Source organism: Erythrolamprus reginae, chromosome 3 (genome assembly GCF_031021105.1).
Source record: "Erythrolamprus reginae isolate rEryReg1 chromosome 3, rEryReg1.hap1, whole genome shotgun sequence".
Classification (NCBI taxonomy): Eukaryota; Metazoa; Chordata; class Lepidosauria; order Squamata; family Dipsadidae; genus Erythrolamprus; species Erythrolamprus reginae.
This window is the reverse complement of record NC_091952.1, coordinates 201,159,498-201,185,247: the sequence shown is the minus strand read 5'-3', so window position 1 is coordinate 201,185,247 and position 25,750 is coordinate 201,159,498. Positions and strand designations below refer to the sequence as shown.

The window sequence follows — 25,750 nt, the reverse complement described above, 5'->3', positions numbered from 1 at the left end:
ACTGTATTATGATGATCCAACAAACATGAAGGAACCTTTCCACTTCCCCAGCAATGAAGAAATAGAAACAGAGCACTGATCTGGGTGCTTGCGTTCCAACAAAAACAAAACGGAGGAGATGTGGCTGCCATATCATGTTAGGATAGGATTTAATATCTGGACTTCTAACATAAATGTCTTATACACTTTTATTCCATTAGCCAGGAACAGGATTGCACATAGGTCACAAAGTGAGTCTGCATTTCTGGTGAAATCTGCTTGGAAGTGACTGGCCATAAAGCAGTTCAAGGCAGCTCCCCTTGAATAACAAGAATGTGTCAGCAGGATGAGAACTGTGTGATAAAAGGATGCATATTTACATTTCCTGGGGCACACAGGACGAAAGCAGCAATAAAAGACCTTGCTTTGTGGTAAACAAGAGATAACCATATTCACAACAAAGGTCCCAGGAAATTGGCCATAAGAGACATTTGTTCAGTAGAAGCTAGTTACGTGTCATATGTAGATAGGAAGGACTCGGAAGTTGTGTCATATCTTAGAGTTATGTTATTGGATGTTTGTATACCACTTGACATATACGTATAACCTTACCCAATTTGCATATTCTCCCCAATAAAAGGAAGTGCACGGCCCAAAACTGTGTCATTTCACCCGGAGAGAAATGTGTCCAGGTTTTCTTTCTAGGATTCGAATTCATGAGTGACCCCATGCGTCTGGGTTGCCCTTAGTCCCTCTGAAGACATTGTCTTGATCGGGGACTTTGCGGCATCCGCAGCTATACAAAAAGAGGGCTTAGTTTAAGTGAATTTCCGTTATAAAGAACATTGTTTTGAATTTTCAAACGTGTGTGTGTCTGAAATTTGTACCTGTGAATTTTCGGGAGGATTCTACCAGAGAGCCCGACAGAACAGGAGCTATCCAGGCTGACAGCTGTCACAACCTATTCTGGAAGTGAATTCCATAAACCAAGGACCCTCTGGGTGAAGAAATATTTCCCTCACTTTCTTACCTATGAGCTTTAGGGAGTGCCCCCTCGTCCTAGTATTGTGTGATAGGGAAAAGAATTTTTCTCTATCCACCTTTTCTATCCCATGCATGATTTTATACACTTCGATCAAATCCCGTCCTTCAAGGCTGAAGAGACCAAGGCGTTGCAACCTGGTTTCATACGGGAGGTGCTCCATTACCTTGATCATTGTTGTTGCCCTTTTTTTGCACCTTTTCCAGTTCCCCACCACTGACCTAGTGATTCTTTTAACAGCTTCAATCATTCTCTTTACAACTCTGGCAAAAAACCCAAAAAAGTCATAAAATCTGGTGTGACTCATTTAACAGTCAAGTTCCTTAGCAATGGAAATTCTGGTCTTGATTGTGATCAGACATTGAGGTCTACCTACATAAACAACTTGCAATTTTAGAGTTAGTTGCACATTATTACAAAAATGTGTGTAGGTGGGAAACGACTGTGACCAATTTGACAAGTTTCCAAGACAAAATGCTTTTCCTCTCAGCAAGATGCCTCTGATGGGAAGAAGTCATTAGATTCATAACTAACACACTGCTTTCAAACTGTAAGAGGGGCTTGGGTGTTTTTTGTTTTGTTTTATTGCCAAACACATTGCTGAATATTTTCCACGAACATCATGGAACTCTGCATATTCCAGAGGCACAGAATTAATATATTTTGCCCATTTGTAATTAGGTGCAGTCATATGTGCTGATTATAGCTACGAGTGATAAAGCATTCCAGGCAGAGAGAGAAGTGGCTGCCTGCAATGAAACAGCATATTTTAACTTTTTACTGTGTAGAGTACACCACCAAAGCTGCCTGGTATAGGAAAGACCCATTTCAAAAATGCTTTATTTTTCTTAAGGAACTTCTCCAGGGAAGTGCTTCTTACAAATTTTAAAATGGCAAAAGTTAAGAAGGAAAACAGTTGTCAACTGCTTAGGCAAACTTTTTAGATGCTATAAATCTGTTTAAAAAAAGTCTCTACCCATAAGGGCTGGCAGTTTCATTTCTATCTGAAAGGACTTGTAATCTTAAAAGCCTTGTTTGTTAAGAGGATATTTTTCAGCAGGAGGGGCCAAGTGTGAAATGTCATCATGAGCAATCACATTCCTCAGATATTGGGAAGGGAAGCATGATTGTTGCTACTAAGCTGCAATGCTTGCATGGAACGGCGGTTTTAAGTTGGGAGGAGGTGAGAGCAATAGAAGCCATTCAGGCAGAGGACTTGAAAACGAAATAGTGGTTTAGCTTAGAACTTAGATGGGAGAACCCTACTTAACTCTTAGTCTCCTAATTGGTAAACCTCTAAACAAAATCCAGGGCTGTTAAACTTGCGGCCCACGGTCCAGATGCTTCATGCGCTGGTCACGTCCACGTCCGGTTTAGTGAAAGGGGGAAAAGTTGCAATATGTTGTGTGATGCCGCTACGAGCTTGACACCCCTAATCTAATCCAAGTATCAAACTCCCCCAAAAATGATTGCTCTGGGTGTCAATCTTTAAGGTCCATTGTGATTGGGGAATACAGGCCCAGATCTTCTTTGTCACTGCTCCTCTTCTCTAAAACAGCATATTTATTTATTTATTATTTATTTTATTTATTCGATTTTTATTCCACCCTTCTGCTTAGACTCAGGGTGGCTTACAACATGTTAGGAATAGCATTTTTTAACAGAGCCAGCATATTGCCCCTACAATCCGGGTCCTCATTTTACCCACCTCGGAAGGATGGAAGGCTGAGTCAACCTTGAGCCGGTGATGAGATTTGAACTGCTGACCTGCAGATCTACAGTCAGCTTCAGTGGCCTGCAGTACAGCACTCTACCTGCTGCGCCACCCCGGCTCATGTCAGAGATTACAACCCTACCCTTGCTATGGCTCATAAGGACCATTAGGATCCGGTGCTTCTAAAAGGCCTCTGAGAGTTTGATGTGAATATTTGTTTGTCCTTGAGGAGAGGTATTTGTCACTTTAGTTTTGGCTGTACCTTAGTGGCTATTTTACAATTTTAACCATTTTGCTGGACATTGGGGTTTCAGTGGCTCTGAGCCCTCTATGACAGAAGCAATACATAAGCATCAGCAAATAAATAACTTACCCAATATTTAATTTCAAACTAGTTGAGAATTTGCTTTGTTACCAATGAAGGAGACACAGAAGGATGTTAGAGATAGAAAGAAAAAGTTTGCTTGTATATTATTTAACCGAACAGCACAAATCACAGCAACAAATTATCCTAATGTGAAAAAATATCAGAGGAAATGTTAATTACTTCAATGTATTCATTGTTTCGATATTCTGAGTTTATCAACATTCTGTTTAGGTATCCAGTTGCGTGCAGATCTATATCAAAATGTTTACAGATACTTATCTTAAATATATGTCAACAAACAAACAAACATAACATCGATTTTACATACAAAAATCATGTAAATACTATTTATGTCAACATGTGACTTGCCTTTTATTTTCACTGTAATTTTATGTTAAATACAAATCACTACTGAACATTGTGGAAGTACAGAAAGTACTGTAGTATTGTAGCATTTTTGCCTGATGATCCACCAAATTAGATGTTGCATGCAGATATACTGAACTCTTTCCCAACGCCTTGGCTTTTGCTCCGTCCACCACCACTTTTTCCCTCTCCCTCTTTCTCCCCCCTCCCTCTCCCTCCAGTGAGTGGGAAGCTATTAAGAACAAGTTGCACATGTCTATCAGAAATATCTATTTTTGTTAAAAAAATTATTAGACTTAAAATTAGTCCCGAATGTTCTGAAGACCATTACAGCAATAGAAATGAAGAAAATAGAGGAACAAACATATTTTATATTTGGTCATGTTAAGCAGCTTCTACATTAAACCCTGCTAGTAAAAATTCAGGGCCCTCAACAAAGCTCTCTGACCAATTGATTATTTTTATTGGAATCAGGAAGACTGAATCAGGAATTCTCTATACAATATGTAAAATATGTACTTTACTAATCAATGTTATCCCTTCCTTCAAGTCTATTGCTAGACTTTCAGCTGATTGGAGTTCTGTCAGTGGACCAGTTCGGAAAATGACCATGTTGTTCTTGGATCAAAATTTTGTGTATATTTTTGCATAGTAGACTGCAAATGCCATCTAAAATCAATTTTAAAAGTTATTAAACATAAGTATTTTAGAGGCAGTTATTTCTAGTGAATAATAAGTATCAATGGTATTTTCTTTTATTTCTATTTACTGTATAATCATGTAAAAAAGCAATTAAATCAATATAATAGGCAACTTTTTGTACAAAAATACAGAATTTTAAAAGCTTTAAAAAGTATATTCTATATTACTGATCAGAACTGGACTATATATATTTATATATAAAATTTATATAAATTTATACATGTATATTTATATAAATTGCCAATATTTGGGAATTTAGCAAGTGGCTGCTTTGTTTACACAGTAGCTTTGTATTTTTTTGTCTTCCTAGAGTAGTAAAGTCATAACTTGTAATCAGCTTGCTATTTTCTAGTCCTTACCAGAACATATCTTCTGCTTAAAGATTGAAGAGATCTACTGGTAGTTTTGTCCAATTACATTTTCTACCCAACATGTTTGTGCAACAGGTTGTAAAGCCCCTGAAAAATTAGAAAATGTGGAGGACAAATTGTGCTGATGAAGTTTATTCATCAAAGTTCTCAGTGCTCCTTTTCTTATTTGGATGATGATTCATCCCAGATGAATTTCTTTGCAAAGAAAATGTCAGTCTCTTGGCCCATGGCCTATTACAATCTTGGAGGCAGAGCTGCAGTGGAAAGGAAAATTAACAAGTGTTACAAAGGTAAAACTTGGCTTTAAAATTCAGAAACTAATAGCAATAGCATTTGGACTTATATACCGCTTCACAGTGCTTTACAGCCCTCTCTAAGCAGTTTACCGAGAGCAAGCATATTGCCCTAACAATCTGGAATTTTACCGACATTTTACCGACCTTGGAAGGATGAAAGGCTAAGTCAACCTTGAGCCTACTGAGATTCGATCTGCCAAACTGCTGGCAGCCGGTGATCAGCAGAAGTAGCTTGCAGTACTGTACTCTAGCCACTGCACCACCGAGGCTCATCATCGAACCAATGCCAAAGCTGTAAGTTACATTGGTAAGTTTGGTAAGTTTCCAAATCTGTGTCTGACCATAACCAGTTAAAATGCAAATGGAATCATAATGGTAGGAAGATATTTAATGTGAAAATCAGTGTGTACTAATTACAGGTGATGAAAGAAAGATCTCCAGTCTATCTATATTGTTTCCATTTCCATCTGCCAATGACTTAGGTGATGGGCAGACCAATCAGTTTCATTCTTGAAATTCAGAAGTGGGGGGGGGGAAATAAAAACTCCAATCCACTGATTCTTCTCTGCAGGAATCCCTCCCCACCACCACTGCCTTAGTCTTATTAAAAGACAATTTTGGTTCTAATATCAATAAGACTTGCAGAGTTCAAATCTGCTGGAGAATTCTGGAAGTTAAAGTCCACAAGTCTTAAAGTTGCCAAGTTTGGGGACCCTGTTGTAAAATAATTTAAGAGAGGGCAAGGGAGGAAACAGGGCCGGAAAAGGTGGGGAGAAGCCTCTGTGGGGCCTCTCTAGAAAACTCCTGGGAGGAAACAGGGCCGGAAAAAGCAGGGAGAAGCTTCCGTTGGGCCTCTCTAGGAATCTCCTGGGAGGAAACAGGGCCGGAAAAAGCGGGGAGAAGCTTCCGTTGGGCCTCTCTAGGAATCTCCTGGGAGGAAACAGGGCTGGAAAAGGTGGGGAGAAGCCTCCGTGGGGCCTCTCTAGGAATCTCCTGGGAGGAAACAGGGCTGGAAAAGGTGCGGAGAAGCCTCTGTGGGGCCTCTCTAGGAATCTCCTGGGAGGAAACAGGGCTGGAAAAGGTGCGGAGAAGCCTCTGTGGGGCCTCTCTAGGAATCTCCTGGGAGGAAACAGGGCTGGAAAAGGTGCGGAGAAGCCTCCGTGGGGCCTCTCTAGGAATCTCCTGGGAGGAAATAGGGCTGGAAAAGGTGCGGAGAAGCCTCTGTGGGGCCTCTCTAGGAATCTCCTGGGAGGAAACATGGCCTCCACCCTCCCTGTGGTTTCCCCAATCACATGCATTATTTGTTTTTACATTGATTCCTATGGGGAAAAATTGCTTCTTCTTCCAAACTTTTCTACTTAAGAACCTGGTCACAGAACGAATTAAGTTCGTAAATAGAGGTACCACTGTATTTTGGGGGGGGGGGAGGAAGGTTGCATTCCACTTCATTTTATTTTCACCAGAAAGGAAATGCATCACTAACTAATCTTATTTAGTGTAATATAAATTAGATTAATTAATTAATTAATAATCTTCAGGAACATTAGGACCTATTGCTTATAACTTTCTAACTGCAGTTTTGAGTTCTGACATTACACTACTATCTTTTGGTGTTAACTGGAAAAAATAAATTACTCCATTACTTTTCTTCAGAATTAGCTGGTCGTGTTTTAGAACACGGCTTGCCAAATGTATGTTACCTAGTAAGAATAGCTGCGTAATCTTGCCCACAGTTTAAAACTCAGTGGCTGAACCTCAGAAGCAGCTAGGGGACAATCTTTATACACAGATGCTAATAAAGACTGATATCAAGTTCTCTTCCAAGACCTTCTATCTGTATGAGTAGGACATTCAATTCCCTCTTGGTCCCAGTTGCGGAAATTTGATTGGTAATAAATAACCTTTGTAATAAATGTGAATGCATTTGGTTCAAAGCCTACCATACTAACAATCCTGGGCCTAGAAAGCCTAGAACTACGGCGCCTAAAACACGATTTGAGTATTGCCCACAGGATCATATGCTGCAACATCCTACCGGTCAATGACTACTTCAGCTTCAACTGCAACAATACAAGAGCACGCAACAGATTCAAACTTAATACGAACCGCTCCAAACTTGACTGTAAAAAATATGATTTCAACAATCAAGTTATCGAAGCATGGAACTCATTACCTGACTCAATAGTGTCAACCCCTAACCCCCAACATTTCTCCCTTAGACTCTCCATGATTGACCTCTCCAGGTTCCTAAGAGGCCAGTAAGGGGCGTACATAAGTGCACTGGTGTGCCTTTCGTCCCCTGTCCAATTGTCTTTCCTTTCTCTCACTTATCATATATATTTTCTTTCTTTCATATATCCTCTCCTCTAAGTTCACTTTACCATTATATATATATCTACATGTCTATTTTTCTTCCTATGTATTTGTCTATTGGATAAATGAATGAATGAATGAATGAATGAATGAATGAATGAATAAATAAATAAATACCTTTTTCCAGATCTTGTTCACAAATAAAACTATTAACATCTTCACAGTGAAAGTCATTCCAGAGCCCAGCATGGATTAATCCAGCACAATCTTCTCCTGGCCCATGGCCATGTTTCCAGTTATCAGGCTGTCCAGCACTCCAGTTTCTTGCAATTAAAAAAAAAAAGATCATTTCATAACCCAGCCATCATATGACAGTGTGACAGAACTGATTTATAATAGCAAAACCAAAACAAAAAATCAATCTCTCCTAAAGTAGAAACCATACTCCTTAACAAATAGTGCATGACTTTCCCTGGAAATTGAAAACAGCTGGACTTTAGAGATGGGAATCAATTAGGCAAACTGCCAAACCTCAAAAGTCTAAAATTAGACCAAAAATTCTGTTTTGGTTTTGGACTGCACATAGACACATGTACAAAGTGTAATCCTTCAATTGAGTTGTATTTGTTTGTTTCATCTATAGTTTCAGATGAGCTACAGACATATAAATACATCTTCCTGTTGGATTTATTATATGCATCTCCAAATCAAAATACAAATAATAGTTTCTTGTTAGACAATATTTGGAGAGAAAACCCTAATATTATCATATCATAAACTCAAAACACATCAACAATCATATATTGCAAAAATTATCTTAATCGTCTTCCGTACACTACTTAAGACCCACCTATACCGCCAGGCACGGGGGATTTGAGACACCTTTCCCCCAGGCTTATTATAATTTATGTTTGGTATGTATGTGCTGTTTGGTTTTTAATTATGATAGGTTTTTTAGGTTTTTTTAATATTAGATTTGTGCCAGTATAATATTGTTTTTATCGTTGTTGTGAGCCGCCCCGAGTCTTCGGAGAGGGGCGGCATACAAATCTAATAAATTATTATTATTATTAATTATTATTATTATTATTATCTTACAATAAAAAATAACTTTGCATAATTTCAAACTACCAGATCTGGACTACAAAACTCCAAAGCAGAGGTCTCAATCTGTTTATTGCCATCTAGCGATTCTTCATATTTCTGTACCCTTTGTATTTATTTGAGGATGTATCACCCTTCTAGAAAATTGTCCTTTGAGTGGGTTATGAACAATCACTTTAAGATTTCTTAAGGTCCTTAAAGATGCTATGGTTTAAGTTACAAATGTGGATATTTCATCAGGATAAGAAGGAATTAGCCAAAGACCCCAGTAACATTTCCTTAACCTAATCGCCAATGCTCAGTAGCAGCCAAACTGAGAGACTGGAGAAAAAAGTAATACTTTCATTCAGTGGGAATGACAGATTTATGTCTCCTTGATCTAGTGCTCATCTACCCTGATTCCAGTTCCAAAAAATTTGGCTGATATTTAGCTTCAATGACAAATGAAGACACAAGTTGGGAACCAGCAATGATTTACAACTGATGCAATACAGAAGTCTTATTTTCTGAAATCAGCCAAGTAAAATTGACCCTTTCTCTTCCTTTAATTTAATTTAATTTATTTCTATGCCGCCCAACTCCCAAAGGACTCTGGGCGGCTTACAACAGGATATAGAAAACACATTTAAACATATCATAAAAGATTTAAAAACAGTTTAAAAAAATCACATGCATACATATCATTCAGACAATTGCGAGATCAACAGCCCGAAGCCTGCCAGAAAACCCAGGTCTTCAATGCTTTCTGGAAGGCCAATAGAGTGGGGGCAGTCCAGATCTCAGGGGATAGTTGGTTCCAGAGAGCCGGGGCAGCCACAGAGAAGGCCTTCCCCCATGGGCCTGCCAGCTGACATGACCTGGAGAAGACTAACTCTGGGATCTTACCGGTCGCTGGGAACTTTGAGGTAGAAGGTGGTGGAAGGTCTTAAGCATAAAATGGTGGAAGGTCTTAAGCATAAAACTTATCAGGAAAGACTTAATGAACTCAATCTGTATAGTCTGGAGGACAGAAGGAAAAGGGGGGACATGATCGAAACATTTAAATATGTTAAAGGGTTAAATAAGGTCCAGGAGGGAAGTGTTTTTAATAGGAAAGTGAACACAAGAACAAGGGGGCACAATCTGAGGTTAGTTGGGAGAAAGATCAGAAGCAACATGAGAAAATATTATTTTAATGAAAGAGTAGTAGATCCTTGGAACAAACTTCCAGCAGACGTGGTTGGTAAATCCACAGTAACTGAATTTAAACATGCCTGGGATAAATATATATCCATCCTAAGATAAAATACAGAAAATAGTATAAGGGCAGACTAGATGGATCATGAGGTCTTTTTCTGCCGTCGGTCTTCTATGTTTCTATGTGGTCTTGAAGATAACCTGGCCTTGAGCCATGTAGGGCTTTAAAGGTAATAAACAACACCTTGAATTGAGCCCGGAGACCAATAGGAAGCTAGTGCAGCTCACATAGGATTGATGCAATGTGAGTGTACCAATATTGTCCCTCCTCCACCCCATGTTTATGTAAAAGTTGTTTTTAAAAACCTATGGTTTCTCTAGCCTAGTTTGCTGTTAACTCTGTAATAAGCATCGTAAAATGTCTTATTATATTCTTTTGTTGGGTATCCAGTGATGGGCTTCTATGGGAATGGGCAGGAATATAGTTCCGGTAGCAAAATTTGGAGCTCTACCCCTGAGCACCCAATTTGCACTGAAAGATGTTGAGACAAAATGTATAAGTCACGGCCAAAGTGTGGTAGTAAAATTTTTGGTAGCCCATCACTGGTTATCCAGTATTTTTTCAGTCAACAAGCCTTTTGAAATGAAATAAATGTTAATCTGAATCTAAAAGAAAATGCCCTTTATAAGGTTGCTGCACCGTTTCCTATTGGCAGATGTAAGAAATAGTTATTAGCAGAAAACAGCGAATGTCCTTCCTCCTGCACTCACATGTATTCTGGTAGGGTCCCATCCAGCCATCGCCACTCATCTTCCTTCGCTGAGTCAGTGAGACCAATCCAGAAGCTGCCTTTTGCAATAACTTGTTTTTTCAACCATTGCTGTGTAAAGAAGGAGAAATTGGTCACATTATTTCACATCCTGGGGGTTTGGCTCCCTTAAACTCTTTTAGCCTCTTGAAAAGTGTGACTGAGCATTAACATGAGTTTATGGGCAAAATAAACCTGGAACTATTTCGGAGTGTATCTCATTCCCCAATCTCAGTCCAATTTCCTTTGCAATATAGCCTGCATGATAAATCATTGAAGTATATATGAAATTAATTTGTTAATGGAAAAAAGCATGTACTAATTTATATACTTGAGACAAATTATAGTCTGGGGTATAATTAATACAGTGGTACCTCGGTTCTCGAACGCTTTGGTTTTCGTACATTTCGGATACCGAACAAAATTTTCTGCAAAAATTTGCTTCGGTATCCGAACAAAAATTTGGATACTGAACAGAAAATTTTGTTTACTATCCGAAATGTAAGATCTGAGAGGACGGGATGAGAGAGAATGGGAGTCGGAATCCTGACAAGCCCCTCCTGGCCGCCCTCTTAACAGCCTCCCAGTCTCTACCTTGTAACTGCTCCAAGCTGCAGGAAGGGTAGGGCTGGCTGCAATACCGGCAGCTTCGGGGGCCTCCTTTCCACAGCGGTTCAGTTCATTACCTCCAGGCACCTGCACCAACTTTTTCTTTCCCGGCTCCGGCGGCTTCCCTTCATCACGTGACGTTCCTGACGCTGCTACTGCTTCTCGAAGGGAAGCCGCTGGAACCAGGAAAGAAAAAGTTGGTGCAGCTGCCTGGAGGTAACGAACTGAACCGCTGTGGAAAGGAGCCCCCCGAAGCTGCCTGTATTGCAGCCATCCCTACCCTTCCTGCAGCTTGGAGCAGTTACAAGGTAGAGACTGGGAGGCTGTTAAGAGGGTGGCCAGGAGGGGCGTGTCGGGATTCCGACTCCCATTCTCTCTCACCCTGTCCCCTCAGATCTTTATCCCATAGGAAATAGAAGAAATACTGTAGATTTAATTGGTTCCCAGGAAGTCAATGGGCTGGGAACCAATTAAATCCATTTCCATTATTTCCTATGGGATGAATTAATTTGGTTCTCGACCAAATCGGTTCTCGACCACACTTCTGGAACGGATTGTGGTCGAGAACCGAGGTACCACTGTATAATATAAATATACTGACTTTAATGCTAATATCTGTATAAAATTAATTTAATTTCCTTTGATTTTCTTCTCTACTTACTATTGTGTTTTCTTTTTTAAAAGTGGAAAATTAATAAAAAATATTTTTAAAAGAATTTATTTTTCCCAATCAATTTTCTAGTTAAAGAAGGTTTAACCATGTCCAGCCTGTTAGTAATAATAGCCAGCCATAGCACATAAGTTGAAGGCTTAACCAGGTCCAATCCGATAGTAGTAATAGCCAGCTATAGCACATCAGTTGAAGAGAGGGACTTCTTAAATTTCCTCTCTAGCAATAGAAATTTTGCAAAGTAGATTGTGAGAAACCTGCCTCCACAAGGTCTTGTTTGCCACGAGGTGGACTCTACAGCCAGAATGAAAAGGGATTATCAAAGAAATGCTCCCTTGTTCCTTTCCCCTGCTTGCTGTCGCAAGAACATCAGCTCAGTAAATGCTGACCAAGCATTTTAATTTGTCTGCCTCAATACAAAATGCTGTTTTTTTATTATAGTTATGGTAGTTCTTTGTAGCATGATGTGGATATTATTATTATGCAGCTGTAGTTGTCCTGGAATCAGATTTGAAGATGTCTAATAACGAGCTATTTCAAATAAATAGATAAAACATTTTAGGGCTCTGAGGCTAGGGAGAAGGGAAGTTGGAGGCTGAATGGGAAGGGTTTGTTTTATAACTTAAATTAAAATCCAACGTATTTCCTACAGAATCATGTATATATTACAATAATGATCTTATCTGGAATTTGGACCGGAATTTGCTCACAGTCACTCATGCCCTCATCACCTCAAGGCTCGACAACTGTAATGCTCTCTACATGGGGCTACCTTTGAAAAGTGTTCGGAAACTTCAGATCGTGCAGAATGCAGCTGCGAGAGCTATCATGGGCTTTCCTAAATACGCCCATGTTACACCAACACTCCGCAGTCTGCATTGGTTGCCGATTAGTTTCCGGTCACAATTATAAGTGTTGGTTATGACCTATAAAGCCCTTCATGGCACCGGACCAGAATACCTCCGGGACGGCCTTCTGCCGCATGAATCCCAGTGACCAGTTAGGTCTCACAGAGTTGGCCTTCTCCAGGTCCTGTCAACTAAACAATGTCATTTGGCGGGACCCAGGGGAAGAGCCTTCTCTGTGGCGGCCAGCACCCCCTGAACCCCGAACCTGGGTTCGCGGGGGTGCTGGGAAGCCCCCCAGGCCGGCTGTCACCTTTTAAAACAGCCGCGCGGCTTCCCAGCAGTCGCCGAAAGCCGTTTTTTTGCGGGGGGTTTTTTGGTTGCACGGATTAATTGACTTTACATTGTTTCCTATGGGAAACAATGTTTCGTCTTACGAACCTTTCGTCTTACGAACCTCCTCCTTGCATCAATTAAGTTCGTATCATGAGGTATTACTGTATATGTGTCTCAGGGTAATGTTGGAGGGTCCAATCTGAGTGGGCTACCGGGACAAGAGGTGTAATCTTCTGCAATCACACATATTCTGGTGAGAATCGAGTATCCTGAAGATGGGTTCCAGCAAACAGGGGTCCCCAAACTTGGCAACTTTAAGACTTGTGGACTTCAACTCCCAGAATTCTAGGAGTTGAAGTCCACAAGTCTTAAAGTTGCCAAGTTTGGAGACCTCTGGTCTAAAAGCTCAGAAGACTAAACTTCTGGTTCCAGTGACCGACCCAGATTGGATCCTGCAATGTATAAGATGCTTTGTGACTGTCTTGTCTAACTTACTCAACTGCAATCATTTTGTCACCTGGCATGGCTGGAAGCAGGGGTGGGCTAGTGCCCGAACGGCTAGAAGCAGGGGGGGAACGCAGGGGGGTAGCAAAAATGGAGCTCCACCCCAGAGCACCCAATTTGCACTGAAAGATGTTGAAAGAAAAGGCAGGACGTCCTGCATAAGCCACGCCCACAATGTGCTAGTAAAATTTTTGGTACCCCTTCAATGGCTGGAAGTAATGATGTTGCATAGTTGCTCTTTTGTACTATTTAAATCTAAGAGCATGCTAGATGGGATTTTATACCTGTTCCTCTTTGCTATTGATGAAAACCAAATGCGATGACTTCTCTTCACAGAAAAGCTTTGCATCTTCAAAAATGGCTCTTTCATTTGAAAAGTAGTAACAGTTGCCCGAGAAGTTCTTCCAGTAAACAGGACAACCTGTAACATGAAACACTTGCATATAAATGCCACCGAGAATGAAAACTTAACCTTCCCCTTAGAAATTAGGGCACATTTTGAAAATGACTTGGAAAAAAAAGTCACACAGCAGCACCCTGTTGTGCTATATGCCAGTGATTTTCAACCTTTTTTGAGCCGCGGCACATTTTTTACATTTACGAAACCCTGGGGCACATTGAGCGGGTGTGGGGTGGGGGCTAAAAAAAGGTTGGACAAAAAAATTATATATCTCTCTTCCTCCCTTTGGCTCTATTTCTCTCTCCCCCCCTCTTTCTCTCCCTTCCTCTTTCTCTCTCCATCCCTCTTTCTTTCTCTTCCTTCCTTCCTCTCTTTTTTGCTCTCTTTCTCTCTCCCTCCCTACCTCCCTCTATGTCTTTCTCTCTCTCTCCTTCCCACCCTCTCTTTCTCTCTTTCTCTTTCTTTCTCTTGCTCTCTCTCTTTCTCTCTTGCTTTCTTTTTCTTGTTCTCTTTCTCTCTCTTGCTTTCTTTCTCTCTCTCTTGTTCTCTTTCTCTCTCTCTCTCTCTCTCTTGCTTTCTTTCTCTCTCTCTCTCTCGCTTTCTTTCTTCCTTTCTTTCTCTCTCTGAGCTTCGCGGCACACCTGACCATGTCTCGCGGCACACTAGTGTGCCACGGCACACTGGTTGAAAAACACTGCTATATGCTAAGGCAGCCTGATTTTTTTCTAGGCTTTAGTATGGCCTGAAAAACATGCCTTAATTTTAAGAATCAACCCATTAAAATCAATGCCACTATTAAAACAGCATCTGTTTTCCCCCCAAACTCACATAGAAGCCTGAGAAATGATGCACTAGCTTTAAATAAGCATCAGGGATGCATTGTGCTCATGTGGAACCCAAGACACGACTTCTGATTTACTCCTTAAAAACTCATAACCCTAATAGATATAGTTTTGAATAACATTATTAGAAGCCAAGCAATTTGAAAAACTAATTATCTATTCAGAATATTGTTGAAATGTAATTTCCATTTTTGAGAGTTGTAGCCATCTCTTTCTATTACATTGACCTTCAAATTATTTGTAGCTTAATATTAGAAAAGGGGAGTGAGTTTACTAATATTATTGCAGGAATTTTGAAAATATTTTTCCATTTTTTTTGATGTATCAAAACCATTCTTCTAATACTATGCTGGGGGAAAATTTGTATGCAAAGTTTGAAACAAGTATTAACAATGAGATTTGAACAATCCCACACAATTACTTATCAAGTTTTAACAGGAATACTGGCAATACACTACATTTTGCCCATTTTTATAATACTTTTCCCATTACAGTGCTCCCCCGATTTTCGTGGGTTCGAACTTCGCGAATAGCCTATACCACGGTTTTTCAAAAAATATTAATTAAAAAATACTTTGTGTTTTTTTTCTATACCATGGTTTTTCCCGCCCGATGATGTCATATGTCATCACCAAACTAATAATTTTTGCAAACAAATAACAAAAAAATTATTATTGTTAATAAATAATTATGTTTATAAATATCAGGATCACTGTCTTATTCAATGGTGAGTACCAGTAATAATGGTGAGTAAATGGTTGTTAAGGGAATGGGAAATGGTAATTTAGGGGTTTAAAGTGTTAAGGAAAGGCTTGTGATACTGTTCATAGCCAAACATGGTGTATTTACTTCCGCATCTCTACTTTGCGGAAATTTGACTTTCGCGGGCGGTCTCAGAACGCATCCCCCACGAAAATCGAGAGAACACTGTATTACAAGAGACAGATATTGGTCCTCATATATGTGCGAGGGTTATCCAGAAAGTAAGGTTACAAGGCACGTAGCCTCGCAAGGAATGTTTGAGGGGGAAGTTGGTATTACTATCGTGTAGCAGAAAGCCAGCGGAAGAGAACGAACAGTGCCAATGGTCAATAGATCCTCGACTGGTGTTGTGGGGAAGGTTAGAGATGAGCGTCTTCATTCTATTTTCCTCCAAGTGCGAAGTGCGCACTGTATTTATGGTACCTGAATGCTAAGAGCATGAATACTGCTGCGATGGGTGCCCAAGATGCTTAACGAAGTGTACAAAGTCGACCGAGTCAGTGCCGCCGGAGAATTTCTTGACCATTTCAAGATTGAAGGCGAGGAGGCTATTTTCAACTGTATGGTTACAGGAGATGAAACTTGGGCTTATCACCATACTCCAGAGAGCAAACGTCAATCAATACAGTGGCGCCATAAACTCAAAATTCAGCCAAAAAATTCAAAATTCAGCAATCGGCGAAAAAAATCTTGCACATAAATCCTGGGTACCCATCGCAACAGCATTCGTGCCCTTAGCATTCAGCATATTACAGCATGCACTTCGCACTTGGAGGGAAACGGAATGAGGACGCTCATTTTTAACCTTCACCACAACACCAGTCAATGATCTATTGACCACTGGCACTACTCGTTGTCTTCCTCTGGCTTTCCGCTACATGATAGTAATACAAACTTCTCCCGCGAACATTCTCCACTACATGCCTTGTAACCTTACTTTCCAAATAACCCTCATATATGGGTTCTGCAGTAGGATACAAAGCTTTTTGTGAATTAAAAGATAAGGGAAAAGAAAGCTCAATGAAAAATCAGGATGTTCAATGAACTTTAGATATCACTGAATGTATATGACAGTTGAAGGAAGAGAGATTAAAAAATGGGGAGGAGGAATTGGTCAGTGTGAGCTTCTACTTTTTAATATGTATAATAATACCAAATACTAGGAGCTATAACAAGGGTCAAAATTACTTATTGTCGTCTTAACACTATAGAGAGAAGCTTTAGAAGATGAGTGAGAAAGAGAGAAAAAAATTGCTTCATGGCTCCAGACCACCTCTCTGTGTATAATGTGATAGATTAAATGGCTGGATTTAACTAAAAAGAGAAGAAAATGTGAGGAATTCTGAGAGGGAACAAAAAGGTATCAATTGCTTTTCTGTACCTCCTTAGAAATCATGGATTTAAAAAACAAAATGTTCATTTCATGCCAGTTGGAGGCTTGAACAGATAAACTTCCATTGCAATGTGTACACAGAGTAACATCCAATTCAATAGTTAACATAAGGGTAGTTTCAAAGAGTACTTTTATATATTCATAATAAATATACAGTGCATGCAGACAGATAGAGGGTGTGTTAACAGTTTACCATTAATCTCGCCTTGTAGCGCCATAGCTATTCCTGGACCTGTCGGACCAGGAGGACCAGGAGGACCAGGCTCCCCTGGAAGACCACGTAGTCCAGGTACACCAGGGAAACCAGACAATCCACGAGCACCAGGTATCCCTGGTTCGCCAACAAATCCTTGAACACCTGGGGGTCCAGGTGGACCTTGTGGTCCAGGGGGTCCATCTTTGCCAGGTGGTCCAGGGAGTCCTGGATCTCCACTAGGACCGGGCAGCCCAGTCTTCCCAGTTGAACCTCTCTGGCCTTTCGATCCAGGTGAACCTCTGGAACCCTTTCCACCTTTTTCACCTGGTAATCCAGGTGGACCACTTGGTCCCTTTTCACCTTGAGGTCCTGGAGGCCCTGGTTCACCTTTGTCTCCTTTTTGTCCCTTGGGCCCAGTAAGTCCAATTGGACCTGGGGGTCCTCTGTCACCTTTGGCCCCTCTTGGACCTGGAGGACCTACAAGAAAATGAATACGTGGAGAAGGTCAGAAGAATAATGAAATAATCTAATGTAATAAAATTAGTAGAACTGCAGTACTAAGTACTAAGAACATATTTCTATTTTCAATTTCTAAGCATTTTAAAAAAATACTGGGCTCCTTCATAGAATTCAAGAAAACTTAATCTATAAGTGTGCCTTTATCACAAGGCAGGTCAACAAAAACCTAAAACTAAATAGATGTTTATAGCTTCCTTAAAACATTAAGGAAATTTCCCAAATTTGTTCAAGTTGTTTAATTGTGTTTACATGATTGTTGTTGTCATTTACATGTTTTAGTGTTGCATTAAAGAATGTCCAAAATCTTACCAAGCATTCCTCTTATTTATATTTATATATTTGTTATTTTAAACAAACTTTAGAAATATAAGACATTTCTTTTCCAGATATGGGAAAAAAATAGAACACCGATAATGATTGACAATATATATGAAATAAGGGCATAACATACATTAAAGATCAGTTCTGATGTGGTGTGTTTCATATTTTATTTGTTTTATTTATTTAATTTTATCCCACCTTATTTTTATAAACAACTCTAAGTGACAAACATACCTAATACATGTACAATTAGCACAGGTGCCCCCCAAGGCTGTGTACTCTCACCACTTCTCTTCTCTCTATACACTAATGACTGCATCTCATACGATCCATCTGTTAAACTACTGAAGTTTTCAGATGATACAACAGTGATCGGACTCATTCGAGACAACGATGAATCCGCATACAGACGGGAAGTTGAACAACTATCCTTGTGGTGTGACCAGAACAATCTAGAACTGAACACACTCAAAACCGTAGAGATGGTGGTAGACTTTAAGAGAAACCCTTCCACCCTTCCACCTCTCACAATACTAGACAACACAGTATCAACAGTAGAGACTTTCAAATTTCTAGGTTCTATCATATCTCAAGACCTAAAATGGTCACCTAACATCAAAAACATCATCAAAAAAGCACAACAAAGAATGTTCTTTCTGTGCCAGCTCAGGAAGCTCAAACTGCCCAAGGAGCTGCTGATTCAGTTCTACAGAGGAATCATTGAGTCTGTCATCTGCGCCTCTATAACTGTCTGGTTTGGTGCTGCGACCCAACAGGACCGACACAGACTTCAGAAGATAATCAGAATTGCAGAAAAAACAATTGCTGCCAATCTGCCTTCCATTGAGGACCTGTATACTGCACGAGTCAAATTGTTTCAACTCCTGGACACAAATTGTTTCAACTCCTACCCTCAAAACGTCGCTACAGAGCACTGCACACCAAGACAACTAGACACAAGAACAGTTTTTTTCCCGAACGCCATCACTCTACTAAATAAATAATTTCCTCAACACTGTCAGACTTTCTACTAAATCTGCACTTCTATTCTACTAGTTTTTCCCATCATTCCTATCACCCATTTCCTCCCATGTTGACTGTATGACTGTAACTTGTTGCGTATATCCTAAGATTTTTATGAATATTGCTTCTTCATTGCTTATTTGACCCCTATGACAACCATTAAGTGTTGTACCACATGATTCCTGACAAATGTATATTTTATTTTATGTACGTTGAGAACATATGCACCAAGACAAATTCCTTGTGAGTCCAATCACACTTGGCCAATAAAATTCTATTCTATTCTATTCTATTCTATTCTATTCTAATACTACTTCTCCTTCCTATTTTCTCACAACGACAACCCTGTTGGGCTGAGAGATATTGACTGTCCCAAAGTACTTTCCTCTTAACACTTTGGTGATTCAATATAAAGCCTTCATACATTTGAGTATGCTTTTCAGTACAATGACAAAAAATCCACTCATGGAATAGTTTGAAAATTTTCATTAAAGCATTTCCTATGTGTTGGAGGCCAGCATAAGGACTGTAAAGTCCTTTTAAGAAGCTGGATTCTCTGGAAGATTAAAATAAGATTCAAAATAATAGGTTAAAAATATAGAGTGAAAATAATAGAATTCATTTTAAGAGAAAAATAGTTGAAATTAAGCATTCAGGAAAAGAATTCAAATGCTGAACTATGGGATGGGGAATAGCTGGCTTACCAGTACTGAAAAAAGAACTTGGAATAATTGTTTTACATTCTTACTTTGAGTCAATAATATATGAACGCAAATAAGAAAATGCAATTTTAGGCTGCATCAAGTAAAGGGTAGTTTTCAAATCAGGGGAAATATTATTTCCTTTTCTTTGGCAATCCCACTGTTGTGGTTCAGCCTGAGGCTGCTCAGGGACCGGCTGTGTCTCTGCTGGCTCCATGCCCGGAGGAGGAGGACAGCGAAGAGGAGGGGGCTGAACAGTCGGACGGGGGAGAGGAAAGTCAGGAATGGGACGAAGGAGAACAGCATGAGAGCCCCGGGGGGGGGGGGGCTCTCCCCAGCCAGTAGCTTGGAGTCATTAGGTGATGAAGCACAAGCTGTCATTGACTTGCGACAGAGACGTTCAGATCAAAGAAAAGAGCAATTAAAGAAGTATTATCAGCACTGAATTAGGAACAGCTGGGCTTGGGTGTGGTCCTCCTTAGCAGGGTTTAAAAGGCAGGCAAGCCCTTGAAGCCATGTGGAGTGTTATCAGTTGGAGTTACGGTGTCCTGCTTTGTTCTCGGCGTCTCTGTTCCTGGCTTGTGGCCCAGCAGTTTGGAAGACCCGTGGGAGGTGTAGGTCTGCTATCTACAGCCTCGTCTTGGCAGCAAGAATGCTGTATTGCTGCATGGACTTTTGCCTTCGTGGATATATCTGAAGATACAGCGTTTTCCTGTTTGTAAGGACATTTTCTGTTACCTGTGTTTTTCTTGAATTTTATAAACTGCCTTTGCCTTTTACCAGTGTGTCTGGCTTCTCTTTTTGGGTTGGTTTTGGCTTCCGGAGTGACCCAGACAGAACACCCACTAGAGTATTTTATCTAGTTCTGGGCACCACACTTTCAAAAGGATTCAAATGAATGGACAATCAGAGATTGGAAAACAAGTATTATAAAAGAAAAAATTGAAGGAGCTAAAAATGTTTGGGCTTGATTGTTGTGGTGGGTCTGGCCCAGCTCCTGCCCCAGGGAATGTGGAGGTGGATTCAGGGGAAACTTCAACATGTCACAGGCCTGTGCTATTGCTGACAGAGTCAATTCAGAGTTTAGTTTCCTCGGACGAAGAAGAAGGTGGGAGTGACTCGGCAGAGGGGGGGTTGGCACACAGCCCAGGCAGTCAATCTCCCTTATCTTCCATTGATTTGGATGAAGACGTTTTGGATCCACACAAGCGCAGAATTATGCGTAGAAGAGACCAAGCAAGGACATATTACAGGAGATAAGAGCGGCCACCTGTGTTTGGGTGGGGCTCCAGTAATTAGGGCTGCTGTGGAAGAGTATCTGATTGCAGTTCATCAGGAATCCTGTGTTGCTGGTTTCTGGACTTTGTTGATTTTTCATGCCTTTGAAAACAAAGCAGAGCAACGTGTGTGTGTGTGTCTCACTTCCTTGGAAGAAGGGGTGTGAAGTTTCTTCACAGCTGCTAGCTAAGTACTTAATAACTGCTTAAGGTTAATTGTACAGACTACCCCGTTGTTTTGGGATGAGTGCTCTTTGCAATACAAAAAGAGTGCTTAGTTTATTTTCAATTTTAGGATAAAGAACATTGTTTTGAATTTTCAAATGTGTGTGTGTGTCTGAAATTTGTACCCTTGAATTTTCGGGAGGCTCCTAACAGAGAGCCCGGCAGAACATTGATGAGAAAAGATTGGGTGGGAATATGATAGCACTCTTCAGATTGGATATTACAAAAATTGTAATCTAGTTGTAAGCTACCTGGCCTAAATGACCGGTGTGAGAGCGAGTGTGTTTGTACTTGAAGAGGGCTGGACTGCGAGTGAAATGCTCTGCACTTAGAAAAGCAGCCTATCCTTGATATACTGGCTTAGCGTTCTGCATGCAAGATGTTTATATGCCTAGGAAACCTTCTGCCATGCAAGGATCTGCCTGGGAGGGGGTCCAATCAGGTGCCCCGAGGGGGTCTTCTGGGTTTCTCTCAAGCAGGCCTGGAGTGAAGCAAGTACCACTGTATCTCTTTGGCCTCTTTCCAACAGGGACCCCAATAATCCACAACTGTTGCTGCCCGAAGCACAATATTTCCTGAAAAATTTCTGGTTCAGGAGGAAGATGAGAAGGTTGACGTTGATTTTGGCTCTGTCAAACATTTTCATGATGGTCATGCCTTCATACTGGAGCTGGAGGAGGTCTCAGCATTCCTATCATCCTTTTCCTCCCACTTAGGACTGTATGACTGTAACTTGTTGCTTGTATCTTAAGATTTGTTAATTGCTTCTTCATTGCTTATTTGACTTCTATGACAATCATTAAGTGTTGTATCACATGATTCTTGACAAATGTATCTTTTTCTTTTATGTACACTGAGAGCATATGCACCAAGACAAATTCCTTGTGTGTCTAATCACACTTGTCCAATAAAGAATTCTATTATATTTAGGATACTAAACTATTCTCTATTGTTCTGGAAACCCAATACATTTTACCCAGACTGAGTAAAGTCCATATTCTTTGAAGACAACCATTCAGCATATTGTTGTGTGGAAAATGAAATAAAAAGTGCTAAATATATACCTTGAGCTTCAAAAATAAAGGCAAAGATATAAATATATACAAAGATATAGAAAAGATATGAATATATAACAAATAAATAAATATCAGCCATTGATGCTTTAATTTGGATTCCTGCTTTGAGGATTGGACAGACCTGATCATCTAAATAACATTTTTCATCTATGATTCTAAGATACGTCAACATAATCAGCAAACCAAAATGTCCCATCAAACTAAACACATAATGGACTAATTTTACCTTGCGATTATTTTTAAATTTTTAAAATTGTTTGCGAAATAATATTATAAAAATTAATACAATGCAGCATAGTTCTCTTTACTAGAAATTAGCATCTAGAGAATACAAATTCATATTACATTTTGTTTGGGAAATTAGTTCCAAAAGAAGAGTCAGATAGAGGAATATGAAATTAAGAACAGCAAAAAAAATAACCAAATCAATCAGTGATAACCATAGTACGCTAATAATACATTTTCACATAATCTGTAGTTTAACTATCCAACAAATAGCTTGTAGTCTACACCAGTGTTTCTCAACAAGTGATAACCATTACCACAGTAGTTTAAGTCACACATTTCCCCAAAATCATTTAAAATGCAAGCGAGGAAAATAGGGCAGAGAAGGAGGACTAGAGAATTTCTAGTCTTCAACTGAAAGTTTTGAGGAACTCCCAAAGGTGCTTTTTCAAAAGGAAATTGGATTTTCTGTTGAGTGGGAAGGGATACAACATCACCTATCTCCAGTCTACAACACAATCCTTTCAACAGTCCCAAGAAGGCTCCAGACTCCTTTAAACTACTCAGGTGACCACAGATAAACCTCTAAGTGGTCTCAATGACTCTATAAAAAAAAGAATGCAAATGACCAGCTGTCTGGAAGGAATAAAAATCCTTCCATTCCCTGCCATCCAGTCAGAGTTGAAGAAGCTGCTTGGATGAGGAGCAAAAATGTCTTCAAAGAAAAACCAGAAAGTCTAGTTGCCTCTTGAAAACCTTAGGAAAACTATGACCTGGGTGACTGAGAATCTCTATAGACATATTGAGAAACTCAGCATTTTCAGTGTTTCTTAGAGTCCAAGATTGCAGCAACCTCTTTGAGGACAAAATAACATTTAGGCTAGTTTGTTTCCTCTCCTTATTTAATTACTTTTATGTTTTTACTTATTTTGGCTTAAAGGAAACTTTCCAGATTGGCAAACACTGCTTCAATCCCAATGAGTTTACTGCACACCAAGACAACTAGACACAAGAACAGTTTTTTCCCGAACGCCATCACTCTACTAAACAAATAATTCCCTCAAAACTGTCAGACTTTCTACTAAATCTGCACTTCTATTCTACTAGTTTTTCTCATCATTCCTATCACCCTTTTCCTCCCATGTTGACTGTATGACTGTAACTTGTTGCTTATATCCGAAGATTTTTATTAATATTGCTTCTTCATTGCTTATTTGACCCCTATGACAATCATTAAGTGTTGTATCACATGATTCTTGACAAATGTATATTTTATTTTATGTACGTTGAGAGCATATGCACCAAGACAAATTCCTTGTGTGTCCAATCACACTTGGCCAATAAAAATTCTATTCTATTCTATTCTATTATCCTACCATTATAACAGGAAGTTTAACAGTATTATTGCAATGTTTAAGTCCATAAGAATACCAAAACAGATAGCAGAATATTTGTAAACATATTATCATTTTCAAAAAGGAAAATTTTGTGGTTCACAAAAATCATGCGAAAAGCAATCCATTTTTTGCAAATAATGAGCTGTTTTCGCCTTCTAATGATCCCATCTAGCATGACTGGAGGAGGAATTCTGGGAGTTATAGTCCACTAGTCTTAAAACTGGCAAGTTTAAGACTTCTGGACTTCAACTCCTATTCCTGAGCTAGCCTGACTGGAGGAGGAATTCTGGGAGTTGACATCCACTAGTCTTAAAACTGGCACACCTGAAGACCCTTGGGTTAGTGGTTAGGGATGCAAAGGTTTTCAAACTTGGCAAGTTTAAGACTTGTGGACTTCAATTCCCATTCCTGAGGAAGCATGACTGGTGGAGGAATTTTGAGAGTTGAAATCCACAAGTCTTAAAGCTGTCAAGTTTGTAAAAAGTGTACATTGTTGTGAAAAGTATTCTGCTACACTGGTATTTTATTAAATAATATATTATTATACCATTTGGTTCAGAATACTTTTTTCCTTGGTTTCCACCTCTAAAATCTAGGTGCGTCTTATACTCTGATGGGTCTTATAATCTGAAAAATATGGTATATGTGTTTCTTTATATAATATATGAGAAAACAATAACTCAAATAAATCGGAAAAGCTGACCAACTGTTTCTTCTTACCCTTCTATTCCCTTTCCCACCAACTTTACAGACAGCTCAGAAGTGGAGTCATGTAGCCATCATATTTATTTTCCTACAATGCATCTGAAATCTACATGGAACTGGTAATCTCAAGTATCCTAGACAATTTGAAAATGAATACCAATATCTCTTTTGGAAAAGTAATCCATTATGATTATGATAATGATATTTGTATGCCACTCTTCTCCAAAGACTCGGGGCAGCTCAATATATTAATATATATATATATTTCTTACCTTGCAGTATTGTGAAATTTTTAATCAGCTGGCCATGTTTAGAATCTACCAGCTTCATTTCTTCCATTATTACCGATAAATTGGCTACTTCAATATCTAACCGTGTCCGCATCACATCTTGCTGCATCCTCAAAGCAGTAGCATCAAAACGGACATTAGTTAATGTGTCGTTCATAAAAGTCATCTCGTCCGTATGTTTACTAAGAGTTTCTGAGCACGTTGTCCTGGCATCATTGAGATTACTGGTTAGTGTCCGTAAATGATGTGCAGTGTAGCTAATATTACTAATAATGTTAACAATATCTGTCTCAAAGCTATGAAATTGGTCTTCTTGCTGGTTAAACTTGGCAGATGTTCTGTTTGCGTAATCTTTAAAGTGTTCTTGGAGATCTTTCAAACTTTGTTCATTGCCTTGAGCAATAGTAGTGATATTCTCCATCTGTCCACTGAATGAGTTTAACTGACTGCTCACATCCTCAAGTGTATCATTATTAGCTTTGGTCATAACTGAATTGTTAGCTGCTAATACTTGTAAAAGCTGCACTTTCTCTTTAAGCCAATCAGTATCTTTCCGTGCTTGAAGGGCAACCTGTTGCAGGCTTTGAAAGTCATTTTTGATTCTTTGGATGGCCTGACTTGTATCGTCCACCGACCTCTGCAAAGCACTGATAAGATTTCTTTGCTGAACCTGTGTCTGGTTAAGATTATTTAGATTCATTGTGACAACATTATGTGACTGCATTTGGCTTTGCAAGCTTGTTTGAATGTTATTTGTGTCTTGTTGTAGGTCACTGATGTAGCCATTGTAAGTTTGAAGGGTTTTGTTAATATTGTTGATCGTGAAAGAGTTGCTGTCCAAAACACCATTCATCTGATTTTGCCTGTCGTTTAACATGCTACCAGATTCTTGCAATTTTTCCAATGTATCTTTGTTCTTTGTGGTTTTCTCTGAAATCTCATGAAGTTGCTGGCGGAGGGATACGATATCAGCTTTGAAACTTGAAAGCTCTGTGTTTGTGGTCATGGCTTTCTCTTCCGCTTGATAATCTGAAAGAAGCAGGAAAATGATAAACATTCACATTTGTTACTGAGCAGAAGAACAGTTTAACAGAGTTTACTTCACTATACAAACAGGAGGATAAGCCAATACATAAACAACATCAGTTTGCATTGGGCAATTCTGAATTAATACAAACTAATTTCTATTTACAAG

The 25,750-nt window shown here is 39.5% G+C and overlaps 1 protein-coding gene across 1 annotated transcript in view; it reads right to left on the bottom strand.

The window, feature by feature from the left end:
• Positions 1-4,657: 4,657 nt before the first annotated feature.
• COLEC12 (collectin subfamily member 12) overlaps positions 4,658-25,750 on the bottom strand; it is a 109,797-nt gene continuing 88,704 nt past the window's right edge. Inside the window, exons 5-10 of the mRNA XM_070749146.1 lie at positions 24,538-25,584; positions 16,794-17,273; positions 13,488-13,624; positions 10,202-10,311; positions 7,328-7,473; positions 4,658-4,795 (exon numbers count right to left, since the gene is read on the bottom strand). Of these exons, the coding sequence (XP_070605247.1) occupies positions 4,776-4,795; positions 7,328-7,473; positions 10,202-10,311; positions 13,488-13,624; positions 16,794-17,273; positions 24,538-25,584 (1,940 nt within the window). The 3' untranslated portion in view covers positions 4,658-4,775. The remainder of the gene's footprint in view (positions 4,796-7,327; positions 7,474-10,201; positions 10,312-13,487; positions 13,625-16,793; positions 17,274-24,537; positions 25,585-25,750) is intronic.